We start from the raw sequence: 25,935 nt of genomic DNA on the forward strand, positions 1-25,935 counted from the left end.
CACACCAAAACTCCTCTGAACAATCACAGTCCCTGTTAGACAATACTTTTATAATTGTATAATGACAACACCTGTGTGAGAGAGAGAATAGAACATTTATAACACACCCACACCCTCTCAAAGCACTACTATTGTAGTCACTATTCATTCTCTCAGTAGTGGTGGCTACACTAACCCAAAGGTTGAAGGATTGATTCCCGCTCTGACCAAGCTCTGCCATTGTGTCCTTTGGCAAGGCACTTGTTGTGTCAGTGATTGGTGGAGTAGCTTGATGGAAGCTTCCATCAGTTGACCTTGGGGTTGGCCCCAACACGTCCAGTCACTCAGACCACATTCATACTAGGCAAGCGTCTTGCCAAAGGACACAATGGCAGAAATTTCTCCCTTTCGGGTTGGTGGACAAGTGCTTTTACCACTTAGTCACCACAACATCTACTGATGTGTCAGTTTTGGACATAGTGGACCACTCAAAATACTAGAACCAACTTTTAAAGTAATGTAATTTTATTCAGAATGCCCATGCAACTTAAAACCAACTAACTTAGAAGTAATTATTGTATATTGTGAAAGTAGGTAGGTGTGGCTCTGCGCATTTTTGCAATCCGTTGATGAATCCAGGAACCTTTTATAGATTTTGATTGCATTTGGCACATTGTTTATAAGTTTGGATAATTTTTTGCACAACAAAATAATGTCATGAGGAATTCAGAAGGACCTGGATTCTCAAATTGAATATGAGATTATTAAATTATTGAATTATCCTTTGTAGTCAATGCTTTGTACACAGACTGTGGAGGGTTGTTAAATAAGTATTATTTATTTATTTTTTATTATTTTGTATGACTATGTTTATGGATAGATTTGCTATATGTAGCACTTTGTTTAAACTGTAAATGCCAACAGAATGTTGAAAGGCCTGTAGTAAAGATGTTTTGTGATCAAATGTTTTTAACAAAACAAAAACATCATTAACAACATTACTTTTCCATTTAGTACTCTATTTAAAAATCATTATCTCCATCTCTGTGGAGATAGAGATAATGATGCCGTACTGTAGAATGTTCCAGGAAAACCCCCCAATAACTTCTACATGGAGTCAAGCAGATGATGGACCCTCTACCAGTAAAGTTACATAGTGCATCTTTAACAAGTGCCAAAACCAGTTTTAATTACACAATAGTTATGATTTGACAAATAAAAATAAATGACAACACTTGTTAAATCAATGCCTTCTTTGTAAGTGATTTGTCTCTGCATTTTGGATAGATTGCATTTCTACTCTAACTGTTACTTCCTGTATTTTACAACTTTAGTTTTCTACCTTCTTCCACAAACTGCCACTTAACTGATGTAAAATTGTGATGAATATTTACCCCAGGTACTATCCAACCAAACCAAAAAATGCAAAGAAAAAAGCACCCACGATAAATATTGAGCCCCAAAACTTATTGTTCCAGCATTCATATACTAAACAATTAATCGATATAGTAATTATTGTGACAGGCCTAGTCATCAGATAATCGTTGATGATTACAAACTGTTGTGGAATTTCTAATAGTTAAAAAGTCTTAAAGATATAAAAATAAACAGAGAAGTTGTCTTGAATCAAAGGTCTGATTTATTGAATCAATTGTGCACAATTGTCAAAGAGCTGTGTCCCTAACGGTGTCGTCTCACCCTCAGCTGACAAATGTAAATAATACAGAGTATTTATACCACCAAAACAATCTTGCCAGTTTGGTCTAATCGAAGTGGCTTTGACGCCAGACACAAAAGAACATAACAACATAACAGATAGTATTATGAAGGTTAGGTCAAAATGATCCATAATAATACAAATAAAGATTTATGCTAAAGAATGCCATAACAATTCCCCCCTTTTGATTACAATAAATCCCATTTATTTTAATCAACTCAACTTAAATCTTTATTTCAAAATCACACATGGAGAAATATGAAAACATGTACCCAAAATCATCCCTGAATAAAACCTTCAAAGAAAGAACACCTGATCAAAATAAAATCACAGGAATAACATAACTGCTGTATTCATACTGATTAAGGAACACATAGAAGGGAAAATAAAATACAACCTGATTGGTAGTATCGATTTAAATTACATGCATCATTAAAGTTTTCTGTTTTTTTTTCTCTCGTTTCTCATTTTATTTTATTTTTTTCTAATCAAAGTGCTCAGCAGCCCACTCCATGCCCAAGCCGTTGCTGGACGCGTCCGCGCCGTCAGCCGCCACCCAGAACATGAAATGGAACTCACTGAGGTTGAATTCTGCTCATCTGGAGCATAAGTTCTGTAATAAATGAGTCATCGTCAGAATCAGAAACATAATCGGGATCAGGTGGATACACAACAGCCTCAATGTCGTATTGATTTTGGACAAAATGGGAACTCACTATTTGACGCATAGCTTTTAACAGACAGGGGACCACACAGGAGCACAAGATCAAGATCATACCTACAATTATGGCCAGATTGATGAGAACATGTCAAACATTTAACCTTCAAGACCCCTACCCCTGAGAGAGGGAGTATCAGCATCAGGCTCAGGAGCCATATCAAAGCAAAACAATACCCATGGATGTACGATGGGAGATCAATGAGTCAGTTCCGATTACCACGAGGCCTCAGCACACGGTCAGTAGGTTCAGGAATGCGGAGTTGTGTCCGTGAACCAGGAGGTCTCCCTCGTGGCTTGCGTCCGCTGGGACCCGCCAAAGGGTCTGGTCCGGTCTCGGTGGTGGGGGCAGCGTTTGAGTCTACCCCTTGTTGCTCGGGAGCGGTGGTGCAGCCCTCGCCAGGGTCACACGATGGTTCCTCGAGTGGAGAAGGGACAACCCGACAATGTGAAGCGTGAATCCAGGTGCCCCGCTCTGCAACTTTCACTGCCGTGTCGGTGATGAGGAGAACCACGTAAGGTCCCACCCAGCGTTGCGAGTGCCAGTGTTTGCGTCTGGTTTCCTTGACCAGAACAGAATCTCCCACTCGGATATTGTGCAGTACAGCATCAGCTGCCGTTGGCAGGGCAGCTTTAACCTGTACAGAAATCGAAGACAAAAGTGCATTAAGTTCCTTACAATATGCCAAAACATTGTCATCGCACAAGGAGCTGTGTGGAAGTTCCCTTGGAGGTGGGCCAAGACCAAGATTTGGGGGTCTTGCAAACAGTATTTCAAACGGACTCATGTTACATCGGGATCGCACCCTCATTCACATATACATGAGAGCAAGAGGGAGAGCTTTGATCCATGAGAGTCCTGTGTCTTCACAGATTTTGGCAAGTTTGCGTTTCAATGTGCCATTTTCCCTTTCTACCATACCCGCAGATTCAGGGTGATAAGAAGTGTGTTTGCGGAGATCAATACCTAAAAATCGGCCCACCTCCTCAACTATCCTGGCCACAAAATGCGTCCCATTATCACTTGATATTTTTTCAGGAATGCCCCACCGTGGAACAATCTCAGTTATGAGTGCTTTAACCACGGCATGACTTGAAGCATGTTTGCATGGGAACGCCTCGACATGTCGTGACCAGGCATCAACTAAAACCAAACAAAATCTCTTACCTTCACATGGAGTGAGTTCAATGAAATCCATTTGGATGTGTCCAAACGGTCGATTTGGTGGTGGGTGCGCTGCTTGCGGGATTGGTTTAGTCCTACCTGGATTGTGTGCCAAACAAATAGCACACGACTGACAAAACTTCTGCGCATAAGCACAGAAGCCCTTTGTGAACCAGTTTTGTGTGACCAGATCAACCATTGCCCCCTTTGAGGCGTGGTCACGACCATGAGACAGCACTGCCATGTGCCTGAAAAAGTGTTTGAGGAGGCAAGGCTTGTTGTCAGGGCCAAGCCAAATGCCCTGTCGCCTCACAGCCCCATGTTTAGTCCACAGGGCGATTTCAGATGGTGTTGTGAAACTCTGCATAGCTGATAAAGATGAAGGAATGTCAACATTAGTGGGTGAAGAGCCAAGACACAGAGAGTGTATTGCCTCAGACTGATAGGACGCAGCCTTCGCAGCTGCATCCGCTCGCCTGTTACCTAAAGAGACGGGGTCATTGGAGTTAGTGTGAGCGTGACATCTGCAGATAGCCACCTCCGAAGGCAACAGAATTGCCTCCAAGAGGTCAGCAACCTGGGAAGCATTCAAAATAGGTTTACCATCAGATTTCAAAAATTTGCGGTGTCTCCACAGACCCGCCCAATCATGACACACGCCAAAAGCATACCGTGAGTCAGTGTAGATGGTCACAGATTGTCCGGCTGCAAATTCACAAGCTTTAGTTAGTGCCACCAATTCTGCAGTCTGTGCAGAATAGTGTGAGGGCAGGGGGCCTGAAACCACTGTGTCATGGTCAGAACACACAGCAAATCCCACCCTATTTCTGCCGGTGTTCGTGTCACGGGATGCAGATCCATCTACATACAAAATCAAATCAGGGTTAGTTAAAGGCTCTTCCTGCAAATCAAAGCGAGAAGCACATACCAAATCTATCTCTGCCACACAGCAGTGTGGCTCGCCATCCCCTTCAATGGGCAGCAGAGTTGCAGGGTTCAGTTGAGCACACCTTTTAACTTTGACATTTGGCAACTCCAAAAGAATGGTATTGTACCTCAACCAGCGAGCAGTGGACAAGTGAGAGGTTTTCTGTTCAAGCAAGATCAGAGAAACAGCATGTGGTACCAACAAAGTGAGATCAGAGTAACCCACGAGGTCACGTGATGCTAAAACAGCCTTCTCAGCTGCGGCAACAGCACGTAAACACCGGGGCAGACCAGCAGCAACAGGGTCAAGCTTAGCAGAAAAGTAAGCAACAGGACGAAGGGTACCCCCATGTTTCTGAAGGAGAACAGAAACCATGCATCCATCACGTTCATCCACTGTCTGAGTGAAAGGTCGAGCTGGGTCAGGCAGACCCAGAGTTGGAGGTGTCTGCAAGGCTAGTTTCAAGTCACAGAAAGATTTTTCTGCTTCCTCAGTCCAGGTAATTTTGTCACACGTGCGCAGAGTCTTACCATGAATGAGCGCCCTCAGAGGAGCCTCTAGCACTGAATAATTAGGAATGAACTGTCGACAGTAAGAACAAATACTTAAAAATGACATGAGCTGTTTTTTGGTCTGAGGCTTTGGAATGTTTTGAATGGCTGCAGCCCGTTTGATAGGAATAGTTTTGCCTCTTTCAGAAATCACATGACCCAGAAAAGGGACTTCCTTTTTCACAAATTGCAATTTGGAAAGGCTAGCCTTATGGCCATCGGCATGCAAATGTTTCAGCAGTGACACTGTGTCACGTTTACACTGTTCCTCAGTAGGAGCACACAAAAGAATGTCATCGACATATTGCAATAGACATGTGCCTTGGGTCAACTCGAGTGGAGTCAATGAATCACGCAGCGCTGCATTATACCACGTGGGAGCATGAATGAAACCTTGACACATCCTAGTAAATTTGTACAGATTGCCATCATATTCAAAAGAGAACCAAAATTGAGAGTCCTCGTGCACTGGGACTGAGAAAAAAGCATTTGCCAAATCAACCACAGAAAAAAACTTTGCTTCAGGTGGAATCTGTGATAGAATTGTGTATGGGTTTGGAACCACCGCAGCAACTGGCTCAACTGCTTCATTCACAGCTTTCAAATCTACTGTGAATCGCCATTTTTGAGGTTCACCAGGCTCACATTGCTTTTTGACTGGAAAAATTGGGCTTCGAACGCCCCCAGATTCACTTGGGACAATAACACCTGCTTTGCACAAGTCATTGAACACAGGAGCTATACCTGCCCTAGCCTCAGGGCGAAGGGGGTATTGTGGCCTACAGGGACGCACGTTAGATCGAGGCGTGATTACCACTGGCTGACAACTGCGTATGAGGCCTACATCTGTGGGGCCTTTCGCCCAGAGATCAGCTGGAATACCCCTCAATTCTGGTATAGCTTCTGCTTCAGCCTGGGACAAAAAACAGCCTGTCTCAGCACTGTTATCAGGGAACACACAAACACACCGGGATGCCTGGAGGGAGGAGGGATAGCCCATTCTCCAGGCCTGAGCAGAGTGCGAGAATGTAACAGTGTCGTCACTGGTCTGTGCCCAATCGTTGGCAGCCAAGCATTGCTCAACAAACAACCCCACCCCAGTCCACTCAACTTCTTTTGGTTTAGATAACGCTATGTAGGGGTGAGCATCTAAAAATAGAACAGGAGCCTGCAGAGACTGTGGGTTAGACACAGAAATAGCAGAGTACTGATTTGACCAGTACAACCATTCAGTAACTAACACATCCCCACTACTCTCAACCCAAAGTTTTTCAAAATCCTGAAATGCTGTCACAGGCACATCAACAGAACACTGCACGTCTTCCACGTCCCTCAACTCTGTGCTCTCTGTTGGGCATACTCTGTCAATTGCCAAATCAAGTAAGTCATTTGAGGGATTTGGGGACAATTTCCAGTGAAAATCATAACTGGGAAAGTTTGACTTTCCGTGTGAAGCCCTATGAAATTTGATTGAGTCACAGCCAAATCTTTTGTGGTCACCACTTGCAGACCGTTTGGTGTGGAAACTAGACAAAGGCTCAATTTGCACATCAAATCGCGTCCAAGTAGATTCACAGGACATAGTGGAGAATAGAGAAAGGAGTGCCTAAATGAATTGCCCTCAGAGTCAGAACAATGCAAAGGAGAAGTGAAACGTTCTCTTGTTGTGTTACCAGATGCTGCTTGAGAAAAAGTATACCGACCACTCATTCGGGGCACATGTGAGAGAGCTGAAGTTCGTACTACGGAATGCGTAGCCCCAGAGTCCACTAGAAATTTAATTTGATCACCATTAACAATTAAAGTGTACTCGGGAAATTTATCATGATTCTGTGATAGTTGTGCATACATGCCAATTGTCCCCTGTGCTCCAAATGAAGTGTTCTCAGGTGTGTGTGTTGTCTGGTGCATGTTACCATCTCGTGGTGGGTGTGGTAAGGCCATTTCTCCGGTGCAGTCAAGTCCATCCCCCGCCTCCGCGCCGCCTAGTCAGTCTGAAGATCGGCATCGGTCATCCCGTGGTGCCCTGTTGAAGCGGCCACGCTCATCACGGCGGTCAGCAGGCCCCTCTGACTGTGGCCCCTCCGGGCATTCACGAGCAAAATGTCCACTCCGGCCACAGATATAACAGACATCTTGACCGTACCAGGTTTGACGTCTACGTCCATCTCTGTTGTCAAACCCAGATCTCCCGCGGCCTCGCCCACGGCGGGGAAAGAATTGACGTTGTCCCCGGGCCTGTGAGAATAGTGTCATTGTGGCATTGAAAGCGTCTTTGTCTCTTTTGGCCTCTTTGGCCTGTAGCTTCTCTTGGTAGGTCAGGTAAGCGTGGCGTGCATGCTTACGCAACTCATCCAAGTCTGGTTCCTCAAGTCCACCCACATAAGTTTTGTCCACGGCAGCAGCGACCTCTGGGATCAGGCCTCTACGAATGGCATGGCAGATATGGATATTAAATGCACGTTTCTGAACAGGGTCGACGTCAGAGAAGCCACTGTTAACAGTAAAAGTCTCAATCAAGCGATGTATGAATTGGTCAGTGTCCTCATCTGGTTTCTGTTTGCACGCTGTCACAGCAAGCATGTTGATTTTGGCAGGGAAAGCAGTTTCAATGGCCTTGCACAAGCCCTCCATGGCCTGGATGTACTCGCAATTGTCCTTGAAGCACGGTTCGGAGGCATGCATGTCTGAGTCTGGGAAATGGTCTCTGATTTTCGTTATATCGCTTGCTTTCATCAAATTCGACAGTATCTTTCTGCATTCTCGTCCCGATGGACGGAACTCCTCATAAAAGGCACGAAACTCAGTTGCAAATCTGGTTCCATTCATTACAGGGTCGGGCAGGGTGCGTGCGTTATTTTCCACCTCGTCCGTGCCCCAAGGTCGATACACAAACACAGGACCATCCGGACCGACAGCCTCCACCATAGGAAATGAGCTGGATGTGCCGGCTGTTTTTGCGGTGCTGCGCAAAGCCACTGGTGTCGTCCTGGTCCGTCTGGGTTTAGCTTTAGGTGGTGGTGGTGCATCTTCCTCGTCCTCTTCTGATTTAGGCTGCTGGGCTCGGCTGACAGGCGGGCAGAGGTCGAGGTCAGGGTCGATGTGCACCGCAGAAAGGGTGCTCAGATCTGGATAGAAACGAGAATCAACAGCAGTAACTCGTTCTTTAACATTGTGTACTTGTGTGAGTGTGCTGGATCCAGTGTTGTTTGCAGGTGTATATGTTTGAGTAAAAGGATTTCTGGGTGAATAAATTGGCGGACCATCCGGCCCCGTCCTACTATCACACATATTCTTGTTTTCCCACTTGGGACCTTCCCATTTACTCCCTTTTTCACATTCATTCTTTATCTCAGTGTTGGCATGTGCTGCCTGTTTGCAAATTTTCTTACGATCACGCCTTTCTGCCTCATTCATCCACACACTCAGACATTTCTCCTGATCATTTATCATTCGTAATTTTGCAGTAGGAACCCTCTTAGCCTGCATTAGTTTCTCTCTTTCCTTTTCAAAACTTGCTTTAAGTTTATTCAGTTGGTTCAAGCTAAAAGACCCACTCTCAGGAAACCCATGTTCTTTTGACCAAATATGCAAATAATCAAGACAACCTTGACCATACTTGCTGCGCATGGCTGCAGTGACTGCAGACTCTGGGATCCGCTGAGCCTCGCTCCTGGATTGGTTCTTTCCCATTTTCTCTAAAATGGTCAGCGCGCTGAATACCAACCTCTACGCGTCCGTAGGGTGAATTTTTTACTAGACGTTATTTTCGTCTCCTCTCCGTATTCATAAATACCCACGTTACTGCGACAATTTCAGCCCAGAACACACAATTTAGGAATACGGTAGGCTTTGCTCAACCCTCCTATTGACAAGTCCTCATTCATGCGAGGCGCATCAAGGACTAAATTTATTAGAATAAATGTCGTCCGACGTCTTCTACCTTCAGAATGACAGAATTGAACCAATACGGTGAGCCTTCAATCCCAGCCAGCGCGCTCGCAATAACAGCTAGATACCAGAGTGGAGGTCACACCAGGGCACAGCAAGTAATGGAAAGGTTTTGTTTTTTTGTTTTGTTTTTTTCCCAATTTAAAGTGTTAGTATTAGTGTTTCAGTATCCTAGTTTCCCCCTTTTTTTTTTTTTTTTTCCTTTTTTTTTTTTTCCTCAAGCGAGACAGCCCCCCTGAAACAAGACAACTCACCACAACTTCTAGTAGCTCAGATTCGAGGCCTTAGCGCCGGCGTTTTCCAGCGAGAGTGATGCAGCCCTCTCACTCAAAGACAGAGATGAGGCAGGAAGGGAGTGCTCTCCCCGGGTGGCCAGCCGCTGGATCACTGTCGCCGAAAAAGAACCGGACGAAAGGGCATGCCGACAACGCCAAATTGTTGTGGAATTTCTAATAGTCAAAAAGTCTTAAAGATATAAAAATAAACAGAGAAGTTGTCTTGAATCAAAGGTCTGATTTATTGAATCAATTGTGCACAATTGTCAAAGAGCTGTGTCCCTAACGGTGTCGTCTCACCCTCAGCTGACAAATGTAAATAATACAGAGTATTTATACCACCAAAACAATCTTGCCAGTTTGGTCTAATCGAAGTGGCTTTTGACGCCAGACACAAAAGAACATAACAACATAACAGATAGTATTATGAAGGTTAGGTCAAAATGATCCATAATAATACAAATAAAGATTTATGCTAAAGAATGCCATAACAAAACTAAGGGTTATTAGGTATATTGCTGTGCTTCTTCTCACCATTTAAATATGAGATAAGTTGGCCGTTTGGACATTTTAATAGACTCAGAAAGCAGTGTGTTATAAGGCCAATATACACAGGATAAAAACAGTAATATTTCTTGTGTTTTAGTCTACCATAACCATTCATATGTGTAATGCAGACAAAATATTTTTCACTGCATTGCCATGGTGGTGAATAAAACTGCCCATGTTATTCTGATTCCAAAATTTCCCATTGATGACAAAAAGATTAGTGTCATGGTAAGATTCTGTGCCTGCTCGATCCATATCCCTGTGGATTCAACAAAGTTAATAATGGACAGTATTCTTTGATCTTAAAACTCTGTATTTTCAGTACTGTTCACACTGAAACTGGTAAAATAACATTCAATATTCTGTGCTGACATCCTGGAATCATTTACAAAAGGACTAGAAACTAAAATAACTGGTCCCAATAGGTCAGTTTAAATTGGTGCTAAAAGGTTTGGAAGTGAGATCTATGGTTTGCCACTGTTGTCCATCCATCCATCCATCTTCTTCCGCTTTATCCGGGGCCGGGTCGCGGGGGCAGCAGTCTAAGCAGGGACTCCCAGACTTCCCTCACCCCGGACACGTCCTCCAGCTCCTCCGGTGGGACCCCAAGGCGTTCCCAGGCCAGCCGAGAGACATAGTCCCTCCAGCGTGTCCTGGGTCTTCCCCGGGGCCTCCTCCCGGTGGGACATGCCCAGAACACCTCCCTAGGGAGGCGTCCAGGAGGCATCCTGAGCAGATGCCCGAGCCACCTCAGCTGGTTCCTCTCAACGTGTAGGAGCAGCGGCTCTACTCCGAGCTCCTCCCGTGTGACCGCGCTCCTCACCCTATCCCTAAGGGTGCGCCCGGCCACTCTGCGGAGGAAGCCCATTTCAGCCGCTTGTATCCGCGATCTTGTCCTTTCGGTCATGACCCAGAGCTCATGACCATAGGTGAGGGTAGGAACGTAGATTGACCGGTAAATCGAGAGCTTCGCCTTCCGGCTCAGCTCCTTCTTTACCACAACGGATCGATACAGCGACCGCATCACTGCAGATGCTGCACCGATCCGCCTGTCAATCTCCTGCTCCATCCTTCCCTCACTCGTGAACAAGACCCCGAGATACTTGAACTCCTCCACTTGGGGCAGAGACTCACCACCCACCCGGAGAGAGCAAACCACCTTTTTCCGGTCGAGAACCATGGCCTCGGATTTGGAGGAGCTGATTCTCATCCCAGCCGCTTCACACTCGGCTGCAAACCGCCCCAGTGCCTGCTGCAGGTCCTGGCTCGAAGAAGCCATCAGGACAACATCATCTGCAAACAGCAGAGATGAAATCCTGTGGTTCCCAAACCAGGCCCCCTCCGGCCCCTGGCTGCGCCTAGAAATTCTGTCCATAAATATAATGAACAGAACCGGTGACAAAGGGCAGCCCTGGCGGAGTCCAACATGCACCGGGAACAGGTCTGACTTACTGCCGGCAATGCGAACACAGCTCCTGCTCCGGTCATACAGGGACCGGACAGCCCTTAGCAAAGAGCCCCGGACCCCATACTCCCAGAGCACCCCCCAAAGGACACCACGAGGGACACGGTCGAATGCCTTCTCCAGATCCACAAAACACATGTGGACTGGTTGGACATACTCCCATGAGCCCTCGAGGACCCGATGGAGAGTATAGAGCTGGTCCAGTGTTCCACGACCAGGACGAAAACCACACTGCTCCTCCTGAATCCGAGGTTCGACTATCGGTCGGATTCTCCTCTCCAGTACCCTGGAATAGACCTTACCGGGAAGGCTGAGGAGTGTGATTCCCCTGTAATTGGAACACACCCTCCGGTCCCCCTTCTTATACAGAGGGACCACCACCCCGGTCTGCCATTCCACAGGTACTGTCCCCGACCGCCACGCGATGTTGCAGAGACGTGTCAGCCAAGACAGCCCCACAACATCCAGAGACTTGAGGTACTCAGGACGGATCTCGTCCACCCCCGGAGCCTTACCACTGAGGAGCTTGCCAACCACCTCAGTGACTTCAGCCAGGGTGATGGACGAGTCCGCCTCTGGGACCCCAGTTTCTGCTTCCTCCTCGGAAGACGTGACAGTGGGATTGAGGAGATCCCCAAAGTATTCCTTCCACCGCCCGACAACATCCCCAGTCGAAGTCAGCAGCTCTCCACCCGCACTGTAAACAGTGTTGGTGAAGCACTGCTTCCCCCTCCTGAGGCGTCGGACGGTTTGCCAGAATCTCTTTGAGGCCGTCCGATAGTCCTCCTCCATGGCCTCCCCGAACTCCTCCCAACCCCGAGTTTTTGCCTCTGTGACCGCCCGAGCTGCGGCACGCTTGGCCCGCCGGTACTCATCAGCTGCCTCAGGAGTCCCACGAGCCAACAAGGCTCGATAGGACTCCTTCTTCAGCTTGACGGCATCCCTTACTTCCGGTGTCCACCACCGGGTTCGGGGATTGCCGCCGCGACAAGCACCACAGACCTTACGACCACAGCTACGAGCAGCCGCATCGACAATAGAGGTGGAGAACATGGCCCACTCGGAGTCCATGTCTCCAATCTCCCCCGGGATCAGGGAGAAGCTCTCCCGGAGGTGGGAGTTGAAGACCCCCCTGACAGAGGGCTCCGCCAGACGTTCCCAGCAGACCCTCACAATGCGCTTGGGCCTGCCAGGTCTGTCCGGCTTCCTCCTCCGCCAGCGGATCCAACTCACCACCAGGTGGTGATCGGTTGACAGCTCAGCCCCTCTCTTCACCCGAGTGTCCAAGACACGCGGTCGGAGGTCAGATGACACGACAACAAAGTCGATCATCGACCTCCGACCTAGAGTGTCCTGGTGCCACGTGCACCGATGGACACCCTTGTGCTCGAACATGGTGTTCGTTATGGACAAACTGTGACTAGCACAGAAGTCCAATAACAAAACACCGCTCGGGTTCAGATCGGGGAGGCCGTTCCTCCCAATCACGCCCCTCCAAGTGTCACTGTCGTTACCCACATGGGCGTTGAAGTCCCCGAGGAGAACAACGGAGTCCCCGGTTGGTGCACTGTCTAGTACCCCTCCCAGGGACTCCAAGAAGGCCGGGTACTCTGCACTGCTGTTTGGCCCGTAGGCCGACACAACAGTGAGAGACCTGTCCCCGACCCGAAGGCGCAGGGACGCGACCCTCTCGTTCACCGGAGTGAACCCCAACACGCAGTGGCTGAGCTGTGGGGCAATGAGCAAGCCCACACCAGCTCGCCGCCGCTCCCCGCGGGCAACGCCAGAGAAATGGAGAGTCCAACCCCTCTCAAGAAGTTGGGTTCCAGAGCCCAAGCTGTGCGTGGAGGTGAGGCCGACTATATCTAGCCAGTAGCGCTCAACCTCCCGCACAAGCTCAGGCTCCTTCCCCCCCAGCGAGGTGACGTTCCACGTCCCCAGAGCTAGTCTCCATGTCCGGAGATCCGGTCGTCGAGGTCCCCGCCTTCGACTGCCGCCCGGATCTCTCCGCACCCGCCCCTCATGGCTCCTCCCGCAGGTGGTGGGTCCACGGGAGGACGGCCCCACGTCGTTCCTTCGGGCTGGGCCCGACCGGGCCCCGTGGGGAAAGGCCCGGCCACCAGGCGCTCGCTGCCGAGCACCCACCCCAGGCCTGGCTCCAGGGTGGGGCCCCGGTAACGCCAGTCCGGGCGACGTAAACGGCCTCGTTGGATTTCTCTTCATGATGGGCTTCTGAACCGCTCTTAGTCAGACCCGTCTCCCAGGACCTGTTTGCCATGGGTGACCCTACCAGGGGCATGAAGCCCCCGACAACATAGCTCCCAGGATCATTCGGGTGCTCAAACCCCTCCACCACGTTAAGGTGGCGGTTCGGGGAGGGGCTTGCCACTGTTTTAAACTAACAAATTCCTGTGATTGACTAAATGTGTGTTTATGTTTAATCTGTGTTTCTGTCTTGGCCCGGACTCCTTTGAAAAAGAGATTTGTAATCTCAATGGGATTTTTCTGGTTAAATAAAGATTTTTAAATAAAAGAACTACGTACAAGATATTTGACAGACACAGACAAGAACGACCGTACTTATGTTTAAGTGATATACAAGACTATGCTTTATTATTCATTATTATTATTAGGGTTTTGTGCGTATGCATTTAATTACTAGTGAGGCAAGGTGATGGTGCCAAATACGCACATACCTTCTCTAATTAATCTCTTATCTTCCTGTAAATGGTCCAGATTAATTACTGCCTTACTGATTAATTACTGCCAACATTCTTCAGACCACACCAAAACTCCTCTGAACAATCACAGTCCCTGTTAGACAATACTTTTATAATTGTATAATGACAACACCTGTGTGAGAGAGAGAATAGAACATTTATAACACATCCACACCCTCTCAAAGCACTACTATTGTAGTCACTATTCATTCTCTCAGTGGTGGTGGCTACACTAACCCAAAGGTTGAAGGATTGATTCCCGCTCTGACCAAGCTCTGTCGTTGTGTCCTTTGGCAAGGCACTTGTTGTGTCAGTGATTGGTGGAGTAGCTTGATGGAAGCTTCCATCAGTTGACCTCGGGGTTGGCCCCAACATGTCCAGTCACTCGGACCACATTCATACTAGGCAAGCGTCTTGCCAAAGGACACAATGGCAGAAATTTCTCCCTTTCGGGTTGGTGGACAAGTGCTTTTACCACTTAGTCACCACAACATCTACTGATGTGTCAGTTTTGGACATAGTGGACCACTCAAAATACTAGAACCAACTTTTAAAGTAATGTAATTTTATTCAGAATGCCCATGCAACTTAAAACTTAGAAGTAATTATTGTATATTGTGAAAGTAGGTAGGTGTGGCTCTGCACATTTTTGTAATCCATTGATGAATCCTGGAACCTTTTATAGATTTTGATTGCATTTGGCACATTGTTTATAAGTTTGGCCAATCTTTTGCGCAACAAAATAATGTCATGAGGAATTCAGAAGGACCTGGATTCTCAAATTGTATATGAGATTATTAAATTATTGAATTATCCTTTGTAGTCAATGCTTTGTACACAGACTGTGGAGGGTTGTTAAATAAGTATTATTTATTTATTTATTTATTATTTTGTACGATTATGTTTATGGATAGATTTGCTATATGCAGCACTTTGTTTAAACTGTAAACATCAAAGGAATGTTAAAAGGCCTGTTGTAAAGATGTTTTGTGATCAAATGTTTTTAACAAAAAACATTATCAACAACATTACTTTTTTATTTAATACTTTATTTAAACATCACTTGCAACATATCACTCAATGTATTTTTACCATGTCTCAAGTTTTTGATAATAATTATTCTTAGTAAACGATAACAGTAGTACACCAATGATGAGTTCATATGTCCCTCCACCAAAAAAAATAAAAAAAATAAAAAAATTCGACCATTACATTAAATGATGTACCGAAGCAAGTTCCATACAAGTAAAATATTTGCCATCTTAACCTGAACCCAACCCAAAATAGTCACAAAGCTGAGTAAATGGCACTCAAATGACTCCTGTGTGGAGTTCGCATGTTGTCTCCATGTCGGGGTGTGTCTCCCACTGGCACTCTGGTTTTCTCCATCAACTCTAAACATGCACCATGGGTAAAATGTTCCCGCTAAAGTAGTCCTGACCAAGCCCAGCTCAAGAGCTGGAGATAGGTCCCCGAGTACTGTACTGCAGTAGCTCACTGCTTTTAACAGGTTGTCCCAGTGGTACTAATTGAAGGATGGGTTAAATTTGTACATTACAAAATCATGGTCAGTAGGACAAGACAGACAATGTTTTCTTCACCATTGTCCTCAAGTCTCTCTGGTTATTTCTGGACACTCCTCCTCTGAGCTATAAGCACTGTGCTCCTGTGTGCCTCGTGAGAAAAGTCTGTGTGGTGATTGGGTGCTAAAGTCCAGTGTGTCAAAGGAGTCCATGGAGAAGAGACTGTCCTCACTCACAATGCTGGAGGGACGACTCATCTCTCCGACTACAGAACTCAGAAGATGATGCTGTAATGTCTCTGGGAGTGTTGTGGTCTTGAAGGACAAGTCGTGATTATCAGGGAGGTCAAGACTGCGTGAAAACTTGCCATTACGTTTAAGTATACCCTTTCTTCTTCTTACCGCCTCTGTGTGCAAATTGGGACTATCCTCTGCAGCAGAAACTGGTTTGAAATAGTGCAAACCAGCATTTTCTACACCGGCTACAGAATTAGCCTTTGCTACAGAAGGATCATAATCACATAGCCCATCGTGCAGATTCTTGAGGATACCCTTTTTGGGCATTTTGGACGAGTGGTGGTTGAATGTAGAAGGTACTCTGTTGGACAGGATGTCTGATTTCTGGTGAGTTTGAATGTCACTTCTTGTTTGGGATGGTGCACTTTCTCTAGGTTGACTGTAAATAACGGAGTCAAAACTTCGTTGCTGTTTGAGAATACTTTTTGGCTTCTTACTTTCAACAGTAGAAGCAGCACACACCACTCGCAATGCATTCTGGGGGATTGCATTCTCCTTGCGAGATTTTTTAAGGCTACCCACATGTTTCTGTGCTCCTCCTACTCCCTGCTCTGTCTTTAGGGGTAAGGTGAAGTGGCAAGCAGCAGTGACCTGATTCTGCCAATCGATGTAGCGCGCGAGCAGCGGAGAGGGGCAGTCCAGAGCGGAGGTGGGACAGTCACACACATTCTCCTCGTAACCCCAGTTCACCCACCAGTGGTTGGCCACGTCCTCAATGGTGGCTCTGTCCTCCATTCTAACACTCAGCAGCCAGTCTATCAGGGCACAGGCATCTAGACAGAAGCAGAAAATACAAGGAACAACAAATGTCTATTGTCTATATGCGTAATATCCTATTTATTAGGACAGACTAGTTACAGTTGTACTATTGACATGTAGGTTTCACGTCAAATGACATTCAGGTTTGCCTATTCTGACAGATACTGCCCATACTACGCTATTTTCTGATCTGATTATAATGTTTCCTCATCAAAAACATACATGATTGTGTTTTGTTTCATTCACACATGTTTAATACACAAATCCTGCATATTTGGGCTGTGTTCTTCTCTCAACCAGAAAACAGTCTGTTCCATCTCATGTGGTGATACAGGAAGTGCTTCACTATGTACACCGTACACCTTTCCTAAAATCATTTGGATGATTTCAGCCCTGGCATTTCAAATCTTTACTGAAATAAAGGTTAAAGATAGCAGCTAATTTTAAAACTAATCAATGAAACAAAACATAACTCCGGGTATGTTATTGATGAGGTAACATTCCAACATGGCTTAAAAATGTAATATAAGACCTTTAACTGAAGTAACTTGACTCAGTGTTTTTTTATTTGCTTAACATTACAAGCACTTTTACTTGTAGTACTTTATTTTACTATGTAACAACAGGTTTTAGTACAAACAGACATTATGTAAATATTTGAGAATTATTTTGGAAAATGTTATATTGTTTACCTGAGTGAAGGTTTGGTCTGCGATAGTGACCTTGTGTGATTTGCTTTGTCAGTATTTTGTGACTTGCTCCGTCAAATGGCATGCTCCCGTACACCAGAGCATAAAGCAAAACACCCAAGGCCCAGCAATCAACCTGAACAAAGAAAGTTGGTTAGTATGACCTAGTATTATGTTTATTTATTTATTTTTATATACTTATTTATCTTTCAGTTTTGTACCTCAGGGCCTTGGTAGGGAAGCCCTTGGACTATCTCTGGTGAAGCATAGAGAGGACTACCGCAGTATGTTTGTAGAAGAGTGCCTTTTTCAAAGTGGTTTGAGAGCCCAAAGTCTGCCAGCTAGAAAAAGGAGAAAAGTAACTGTAATTTATACTCTTACAATTGCACATACAATAAATACTTTTGTTAAATATACAGAAATAGATTAGTATATAGTAAAATTGGTTAAAATATATTTAAAATGTCTGCATCATTGTCTGACTCTAGAGGTGGGGTCCAGGTTCGGGCACTATGTCTTCAATTTGTGAAGTTAAGTCCAGCCTATTGTTTTTTTCAATTTGGGTTTCAGAATTTGTGCTTTGTGATCATTTGCGATCATCCAAAATTCCATTCAATCGAGTCATCAACCACATCTCTCAAACAATCCCCAAAGGGGCAAAAAAATTAATTATATGGGCTAAAAATAGCTACTGAAAATCAGTGGCAGTGGAGGTGTGAGGCTGTGTGTAGGAAAACATGAGAAAGGGGGGGTTGCCTGTGTAATCCCTCAGTCATCCAGGTATGATCCATAGTAAAAGAAATGTATCAAATGTGACTGGACAAAAAGTTGTAGGAGTGAAGACGTTTCTCTGCTCATCCAAGCCGGTTCTTCAGTTCTTGGATGAGCAGTGAAACGTCTTCACTCCTACAACTTTGATATTTTTCTTTTACTATGAGAGAGGTGGTTCAAAGTTCACATAACAGAAGAAGCGCTACAAGCCTACACCATTTATCCAAACACATCATTTGTGACTTGGAAATGCATCATTGTGAATTTATTTCAGATTCAAATTTCACATATTGGCATAGTTGACATAGTTGCCACTAGAAACACACTCAGAAGAGAACGTAAGGTATCACTCCTGTGTAAGAACAGAATTCCTAATATGGCCAAAAGTGAACAACCAAATTAGATTTGGACTGGCACTGTAACCATGTGATGATTTTCGACAAAAGTCATGATAAAAATACTTACCTTTTTAAATGGAGTGTGTTTTGCATTATTACCATTATCAACACTCATATGTTATGGTTTATCATATGTGTGATGGTTTATCATATGTGTTATGGTTTATCACATGTGTTATGGTTTATCATATGTGTGATGGTTTATCATATGTGTTATGGTTTATCACATGTGTTATGGTTTATCATATGTGTGATGGTTTATCATATGTGTTATGGTTTATCATATGTGTTATGGTTTATCATATGTGTGATGGTTTATCACATGTGTTATGGTTTATCACATGTGTGATGGTTTATCATATGTGTGATGGTTTATCATATGTGTGATGGTTTATCACATGTGTTATGGTTTATCACATGTGTGATGGTTTATCATATGTGTGATGGTTTATCATATGTGTGATGGTTTATCATATGTGTTATGGTTTATCACATGTGTTATGGTTTATCACATGTGTGATGGTTTATCATATGTGTGATGGTTTATCATATGTGTGATGGTTTATCATATGTGTTATGGTTTATCACATGTGTGATGGTTTATCATATGTGTGATGGTTTATCACATGTGTTATGGTTCATCATATGTGGTATATCATATGTGGTATGGTTTTCATATGTTAATATGGGCCAGGGTAGAAAAAAATATATTGATTTCATAGAATATTTACAACTCAAATCTTGACCTGCAACACATGGTCAGTTGTGTGTACTGGAAAACAGAGTCAAACACCACTGATTTTCATGTCCTTACCTTCACATTCAAATCTTGGTCTAAAAGGATGTTTTCTAACTTGAGATCACGATGGACAACACCATTCTAAAAGAACATTAAAAAAGAGCCATCATACATGTAATTATAATAATAATGCAATATATATAGTATATGTTTTTCGTTTTTCATGCACTTTTTATGCACTGTAGTATGGAGTGAATAATCGTGGGTTAGACTGATGGAAGCGAGGCTGCCAATCTACGCCATCAGCCCATCCAACCACTCACATACACACACCACAGTCATGCTAGGCAATGTGGCTGAAGTTTCTTTCCTCAAGACACAGTGAGCCACTGGCGCCCTGCTGTGGCACGTTCCCAACAGTTTCCAATCTACGTACTAATCAGGCCAATGCCTTGGTTAGCTTCTGCGATCAGGTTGTGACAAGGTGGTTTATAAATTGTGACAGTTTGGCTAAAATAATGAAACATAATTATGATAATACTTTTGTCAGTTACTCTACACTGTTGTTTGGGTGATTACAAACAACAGTGACCCATTTTTGTCTCTAATTACATACAATATATAAAGCTCAAATAGCCTTTTGTGAGCTCTATGTGAGCCATTCCAAAGTCTTTTTTGTGTTTCTTTGAAATGTCAAGAATAGATTCTGTGTCCTAAATACCTCTGCAGCATCGGCATGTTCAATAATTCAGACATGGATGAATTATGTTTCTATTTTTGGAACAGTTGAGGTGGTTGGAAAGTTACCGAACCTAAAAGAACGACTATGTGTGAGAAGTGCTGAAAAAGAATTTTATAAACCAGAACCAATGTTCATACAAATAAATAATGAGACAGTGAGGATCTCTGCAAGAAAATAATTAATTGTTGTAACTGTAGTGGTAGAAATGACACAAACCAAGGCAAAGCTTTGAAGATTTTCTTATTCAGAGGGAAATCTCTTACCACCAAACCACAAAACCTTCATATTTCACAATAGAAGTATTATTTAAAATTACTCCTTTTTCCTTTTAGTGAGGTTAAGCTAGTATGTTTAGTGCACAGTGCACAGGAATCGGCATGTTTGGTGTGAATAATTTTGTTCTTGATCCATTACTACAAAGCAATGTACAATAAAATCTCCAATCTTCCTAGAAACAAACGTCAAATTTACTTTGGCTAGAAATTTAATTTAATAGGATTGAAGATAAATTCCTGTTTGATCATATTAAATTCATGCACACTTCAAGAAAAACAACAAAACAATAGTTAGTTTGTTTCTTTGCCGGGGCTTACAGTACAATACAGCCCAAAGGAGGAAGGGGGGGCACGGTTAAATGTGTGACTATACCAAACAATCGGCTACTAATGCGCCCTTAACCCAGAGAGATCTGAGGAACCAAGTCAAGTTTGGCTGGCGGATTAGGATTTAGAGGATTTAGTGGTACAGTATTTGCTTGTATGTGATTCAGCACGTGCCTGAGACCTCCTTACTTTATTCCCAGCTGTTTCCAAGCGAGGAAAGCAAAACAACTTACAGGATATTAATTTGACATTCTAAATAGCAAGTGGTCATGGACACGATTCCCGTTCTGTCGGCTCTGGCTCTAACTCACTTTCACTGAAAAATTGTCACCCCTCTCTCTGTAAATGCTGTAGTGAGACACGTCATTTTGGTGTTAAAATGTTTGTATTAACCCTACATCCTGGTATTTTTATTCCACTATTGTGTCAGTAAATCTAAATATGAACATTAGTAACAGACAAATCCGGTGTTTTCTTTCCAGCTTTAGTGTCCACTTCCCTGCTAAACCAGTGGGGTGAGCGAGAAGGGGCATTACCGTCAACTGCTTCGCTCCAGATTGGCTTTTGGTTGTTATGTTACTCCAATCAGCTCCAAATACGGCCCTATAACTGCTGTCCTTGCTGAGCTTCATTTGACTGGAGCCGAACGCTATGGGTGACATTAGGCTCACTTAGTCCACTTCTTTATACAGTCTATGGGTGCACCCTGTCAACTAAGAGTGCTTTGATAAATACATTTTCTTGATGCTGAAAATAGGAAATTAGTTAATGTCTGCAATGGGCATAGAACAAAATGATTGAAATTAAATGACAATGATTTAGTCGTATGTAGATATTGAGTTTACTTACTATAATGTTTTACTTTTTGTGGAAAATAATGAAAGAAGCATTTGCCCCTGAACTTTTAAGTTCTGGTCTACACATCTTGACCACTACAAGATGTTGGACCCTTTGCAGTGTCAAAGAAAAACGTTCTTTTTGTGTTTTAGTTGACCTATTTAAAAATACATACTTTTGTGAAAACAAGTCCAATACCTTTTGTCGTACTGAAAAAAAGTGTATAATAACAAACCTTGTGGAGGTAGTGAACAGCAGATGTGATTTGTCTGAAGATGGTCCGAGCCTCAGTCTCGGGCACTCTCCGTCTCTCCTGGATGTAATCGTACAGCTCTCCTCTGCTGGCATACTCCATCACAATCACAATCTTGTCCCGGCTCTCAAACACTAAAAAAGACAATGTGAAGCAGTTACATTAAATCAAAAATTGACTAGTGACCCATCTCTTGCAAAACTTTGACATTCATTAACAAAGAATCTTATCAAAACACATGTAACATTAATTGTCTGAATATTACTTGTCAGTATAAAAATAAACACATTTTGCTCTGTGCTGCTACTTTTGAAGGGGTGAATCTTTTTAAAGGGGTGAATCTTTTCAGTATATTTACAGCGGTGTCGTTTGCATGTTTCTGCTCAGTCTGTAACCTTACCTTCGTGGAATTGTATGATGTTAGCATGCTGCAGGGCAGACGTGATCTCAATCTCTCTTTGAATGTGGATACGCTCCAGGTTATCAGTGATGCGCTCCTTACGAATAGATTTGATGGCCACCTATGAAGATAAAAGATTACCGGTAATATACAACATAAAACATTTATAAATCTTGTTGAATACACTTTATATGATATACAGTACGCATAACATACTGACCTCTACTAACAAGGAAACTTGTGGGTGGGACAGACACTATTTTATAATCCTTTCACATTCAATACTTGTTTTAGCATATTTTGATGGATTTCTAAAATCCAGCATCGTTATTGGGATACTTAAAAGAACACTGAGATATTCAATTTGTCAATCTCAGTAAGTGTAATTAATTGTAAGTAATTTTTCCACTTTCACACACAATTTAGTGCCAGCTTTATTTACTTTTACATTTTTATCTAACTACTCTTACTTTTAAAAGGGCACAAATATAAAAAATAAAGGCAAAAGAATAAACATTATCAATACATGCACACTGTCTATACATTTTATTACATTTACATTTTATTAGAGGGTATAAGTATTTAGCAGAAGGAGACCTCTTATGATTTGTTTCTTTAATCCTAGGTATTCACTGCATTATATTGAACAGCTCAAATGATACCCAAATAACACTAGCATCATTGGTCATGAGAATTTAGCTAGAACCTCCCTCAGTGGAGCAGAGAGGCCTTATGAAAGCGAAGATCTGAACTCTGAACTCCAGCGTTCTCAGCTGCCGGAAAAACGTCTATAAACCACTGGGACAGACAATTCACACGCTCTATTAGCCACTTCGCTTACATAACATCACTCAAACTACTCTAAGGATTGACCTGACTTAGTAAAACTAATGTCTGTGCAACACAGAAGAAATTGATAGAATGTGTCCCAAACTATAACATGGTTCACAGCAGATGCTAAAAGAGGAACAAGATTACTTGTTTTATTTCAGTTTATAATATAGCCAAATTTATAACCTCATCATAGACTGAAGTAAAAGTAAAAGTTGGCGATAATACACTTACTGTTGTTATGCTTGCAATGAACATTTTTTCCTTCAAAATACTTGTAAACCAACTAACCACCACATTACCATATTTTGCACTTAACACTGGATCCATTTCAGACACACTGGGCATTGTTCACAATCCAAGGAATTAGGAGCATTTTCAGAGGCACGTGCGAGGGGTGAGGGAGTTTGTGTTGATAGACTCAGTTTTAATTGCAAATAGTACCAAAATAATGCATTTAGCCTCTCAAATATAAAGACTTAGGAAGGATACAATCTTGGACTAAAGCAAGACTAAAACAAGAAAATGATTTAATATTACATGGACTTACTTCCCTAACCCTGGAATAGCCAGGTCATAGCACTGGGTGTAACAAAATGGAATCAGATGGAAAATGGTAAAACAATATAGTAATTTAAATAACAGGAAAAGGGAAGGAAAATTTTACAAAAGTGATCTAAAATATTTATACAAATGTCTAAACAAGAGAACCTAAATTGAGAAACCAAAAATAACAGGTTTAACAGATAAAATAGTTACTTATAGCTGATCACATAGGCCTATGAGTGACAAAATAAGGGACACATAACACAATATCAAACTATGAGTGTCCCAAAATAAATACAAGCCATATAAACCTACAAACTCAACCGAGTGACAAAATAACAGGAGACACAAAAACATAACTAAACTAGTGTCTCTCACACACAGTGAGACACAGAGACAAACGAGGGACTAACAAACTAAATGAGACACAGAGACAAAGTGGCATACTGGCCACAAAAGCTAGCAGCCCCAAGCAGGTCTGCAGAATCTCCCTAAATAGAGAAGGTGGCAATAGGTGACACACATGATTGACCAGGCAGGAAAACAGTTCTCCAATCAACAGTGAGGGCTCGCACAGCCGGGACTCCATGGGGAAAAAGGACAAGACTACAATCACAGACAGTGATGTGGGAAGGAAACAGGGAGGGTCCTTCCCAGGACTATGCAAGGGTAAATCAAGTTATAAACACTTAAATTTGGCATTATAATGTTATTTAATATACAAGTATTCTAAACACTGTAAGAAAGAAGCCATGTACAAATGAAGGCAGATTGTGTCAGTTTTGTAATTACTGAATAGGTAAGTGTATTTACTTTACACTTATAATTATAAAAGTTTTATAATGTATGTAAAACAAACAGATAAATTCTTGTTTTTTCGGTTGCCAAAAAAACAAACAATTATGGTATCAGGAACTGCCCCTTACCAGAAACATGCAAAGATCAGCTAGGAATAACACAAACATCATCGCTTGTCCTCAAAACCTGTAAAGGCAAATTTATTAAGACATTTTTTTCTTCATTACTTTGTTATTTTCCCAATTTCCCACCATCCTACTTCCCAGAACTCAAAACAACAGAGCCCTGGTCTCATTTCCAAAAATAATGTCTGTTTTGTTTCAAAGAATCCTTGGTATGTGCTGGCAGGCTTCAGGAATCCTGCATTTCCCCTTGTCTATCCAATCACAGTGCTGGACCAGTGTGATATTCACTTCACTTCTCTCCATCACCAATTATGGTCTTTCAGAGGCATAACATGACTCAATAAAACTATTCACAATTATTATATTGACCAGATGGGTGCAGTTAAAATAAGTCTTTGCAGTTAGGTCATATAAACCTGGGACACAAAACAGTTTTATACTTATTTGTGGAGTTAAACATATTGCATTATGAGGTTGTTTGTGTGTACCACAGGCAGTAAAAGGGGGCAGGCTCCTATGGGAGAAGCCTATTGTAGTAATGTTATCCTCTTGTTGAAGTGCTGAGTGAGTCAGACCAAAGGCATCTCAGCCTGGTAGCACAGGAAGCAAGCACTGGGCTCAGCATTGGCTCATGAGCTCACCAACCAGCACACGCCATAGGCACAAAGCGTAGTGCAGTAGTCCTTAAACTGTCCTGTGGTATGACTGTTAGAGTTGCACTTGACCAAGGAACAAATGATTTATCATTAGTCCTGATTTAGTAAAACTACAGTCCCAATTTAGCAGTCATACTATACTCAAACTAGCAGTATATTTTAATGTAAAGAAGTTGATAACTAATAGAACTTATAGTGTGCAGCAGTGCCATTTGTCTCTCCAAGTGCCATTTTTACCAATAGCCCAATTTAAATATATAGATGAATCAGTTATATGAGACTGTGTAAACAATACTAAAACTAACTAACAACAACTAACGTCCAGTAGAAATTTAAAGACTACACAAAGAAACAATGTTCTACTGTAGTCATGCTGCATATTGATTATTTGGTTTCACACTAGATGCCCTGCCGAGCTTTGGATGAGCACATGAGAGAAAATTAAAAGATTCATGTTTTTTTTTTCGAGGATAAATAGCATTAACATAACCTACAACTGTTTGAGTCCACGTCTCACCGTGCGCAAAGTTGCTCTCTCCATCGCCTTCTTCACTTTGCCGTAGGTGCCTCTCCCCAGCGTCTCCATCACTTCATACCGGTGCTTGAGGTTGTGTTTGTGCTGGTGTTTCTTCACCTCGGACGGAACTGTGGTGGCAGATGTCTCTCCAGGAACCGCGACGGACCCCGGGCTCCTTTTCAGCCTATTGCCGCTGCGGGCATCGTTAGAAGAAGTGGATACAGTGTCCTGCAACAGAGGTCCCAACTCGGAGCGCTCGCTGGTGGTCATCGCACCTCCACTGTCCGCCTCTCGTCTACCCATCATATACGTGAGGTTCGAGGCCGCACAATAATGTTAGTGCCCCATGTACACTAACGTAAAGTACTCTGAACGGGCTCCTTCCTCTCCCCCCTCTAAACAGCAAGAGCACGCAGACCACTTGGTCCACCACTA

The 25,935-nt window shown here is 43.3% G+C and overlaps 2 protein-coding genes across 2 annotated transcripts; both read right to left on the reverse strand.

The window, feature by feature from the left end:
* Positions 1-1,598: 1,598 nt before the first annotated feature.
* Positions 1,599-7,425, reverse strand: LOC129456386 (uncharacterized). Its single transcript, XM_055223032.1, has 2 exons — positions 3,583-7,425; positions 1,599-3,052 (listed from the first exon to the last, which is right to left on the reverse strand). Exons 1-2 carry the CDS (start codon positions 3,805-3,807, stop codon positions 2,621-2,623), a joined length of 657 nt encoding a protein of 218 aa, XP_055079007.1. The 5' UTR covers positions 3,808-7,425; the 3' UTR covers positions 1,599-2,620.
* Positions 7,426-15,060: 7,635 nt separating this feature from the next.
* LOC117373618 (NUAK family SNF1-like kinase 1) lies at positions 15,061-25,897 on the reverse strand. Its single transcript, XM_033969681.2, has 7 exons — positions 25,501-25,897; positions 22,028-22,148; positions 21,610-21,761; positions 19,269-19,334; positions 17,507-17,626; positions 17,289-17,421; positions 15,061-16,610 (listed from the first exon to the last, which is right to left on the reverse strand). The coding sequence occupies exons 1-7, from the start codon at positions 25,804-25,806 to the stop codon at positions 15,628-15,630; spliced, it is 1,881 nt and encodes a 626-aa protein (XP_033825572.1). The 5' UTR covers positions 25,807-25,897; the 3' UTR covers positions 15,061-15,627.
* Between the last annotated feature and the right edge of the window lie 38 nt (positions 25,898-25,935).

The sequence above is a fragment of the Periophthalmus magnuspinnatus genome, chromosome 7 (assembly GCF_009829125.3).
Source record: "Periophthalmus magnuspinnatus isolate fPerMag1 chromosome 7, fPerMag1.2.pri, whole genome shotgun sequence".
Classification (NCBI taxonomy): Eukaryota; Metazoa; Chordata; class Actinopteri; order Gobiiformes; family Gobiidae; genus Periophthalmus; species Periophthalmus magnuspinnatus.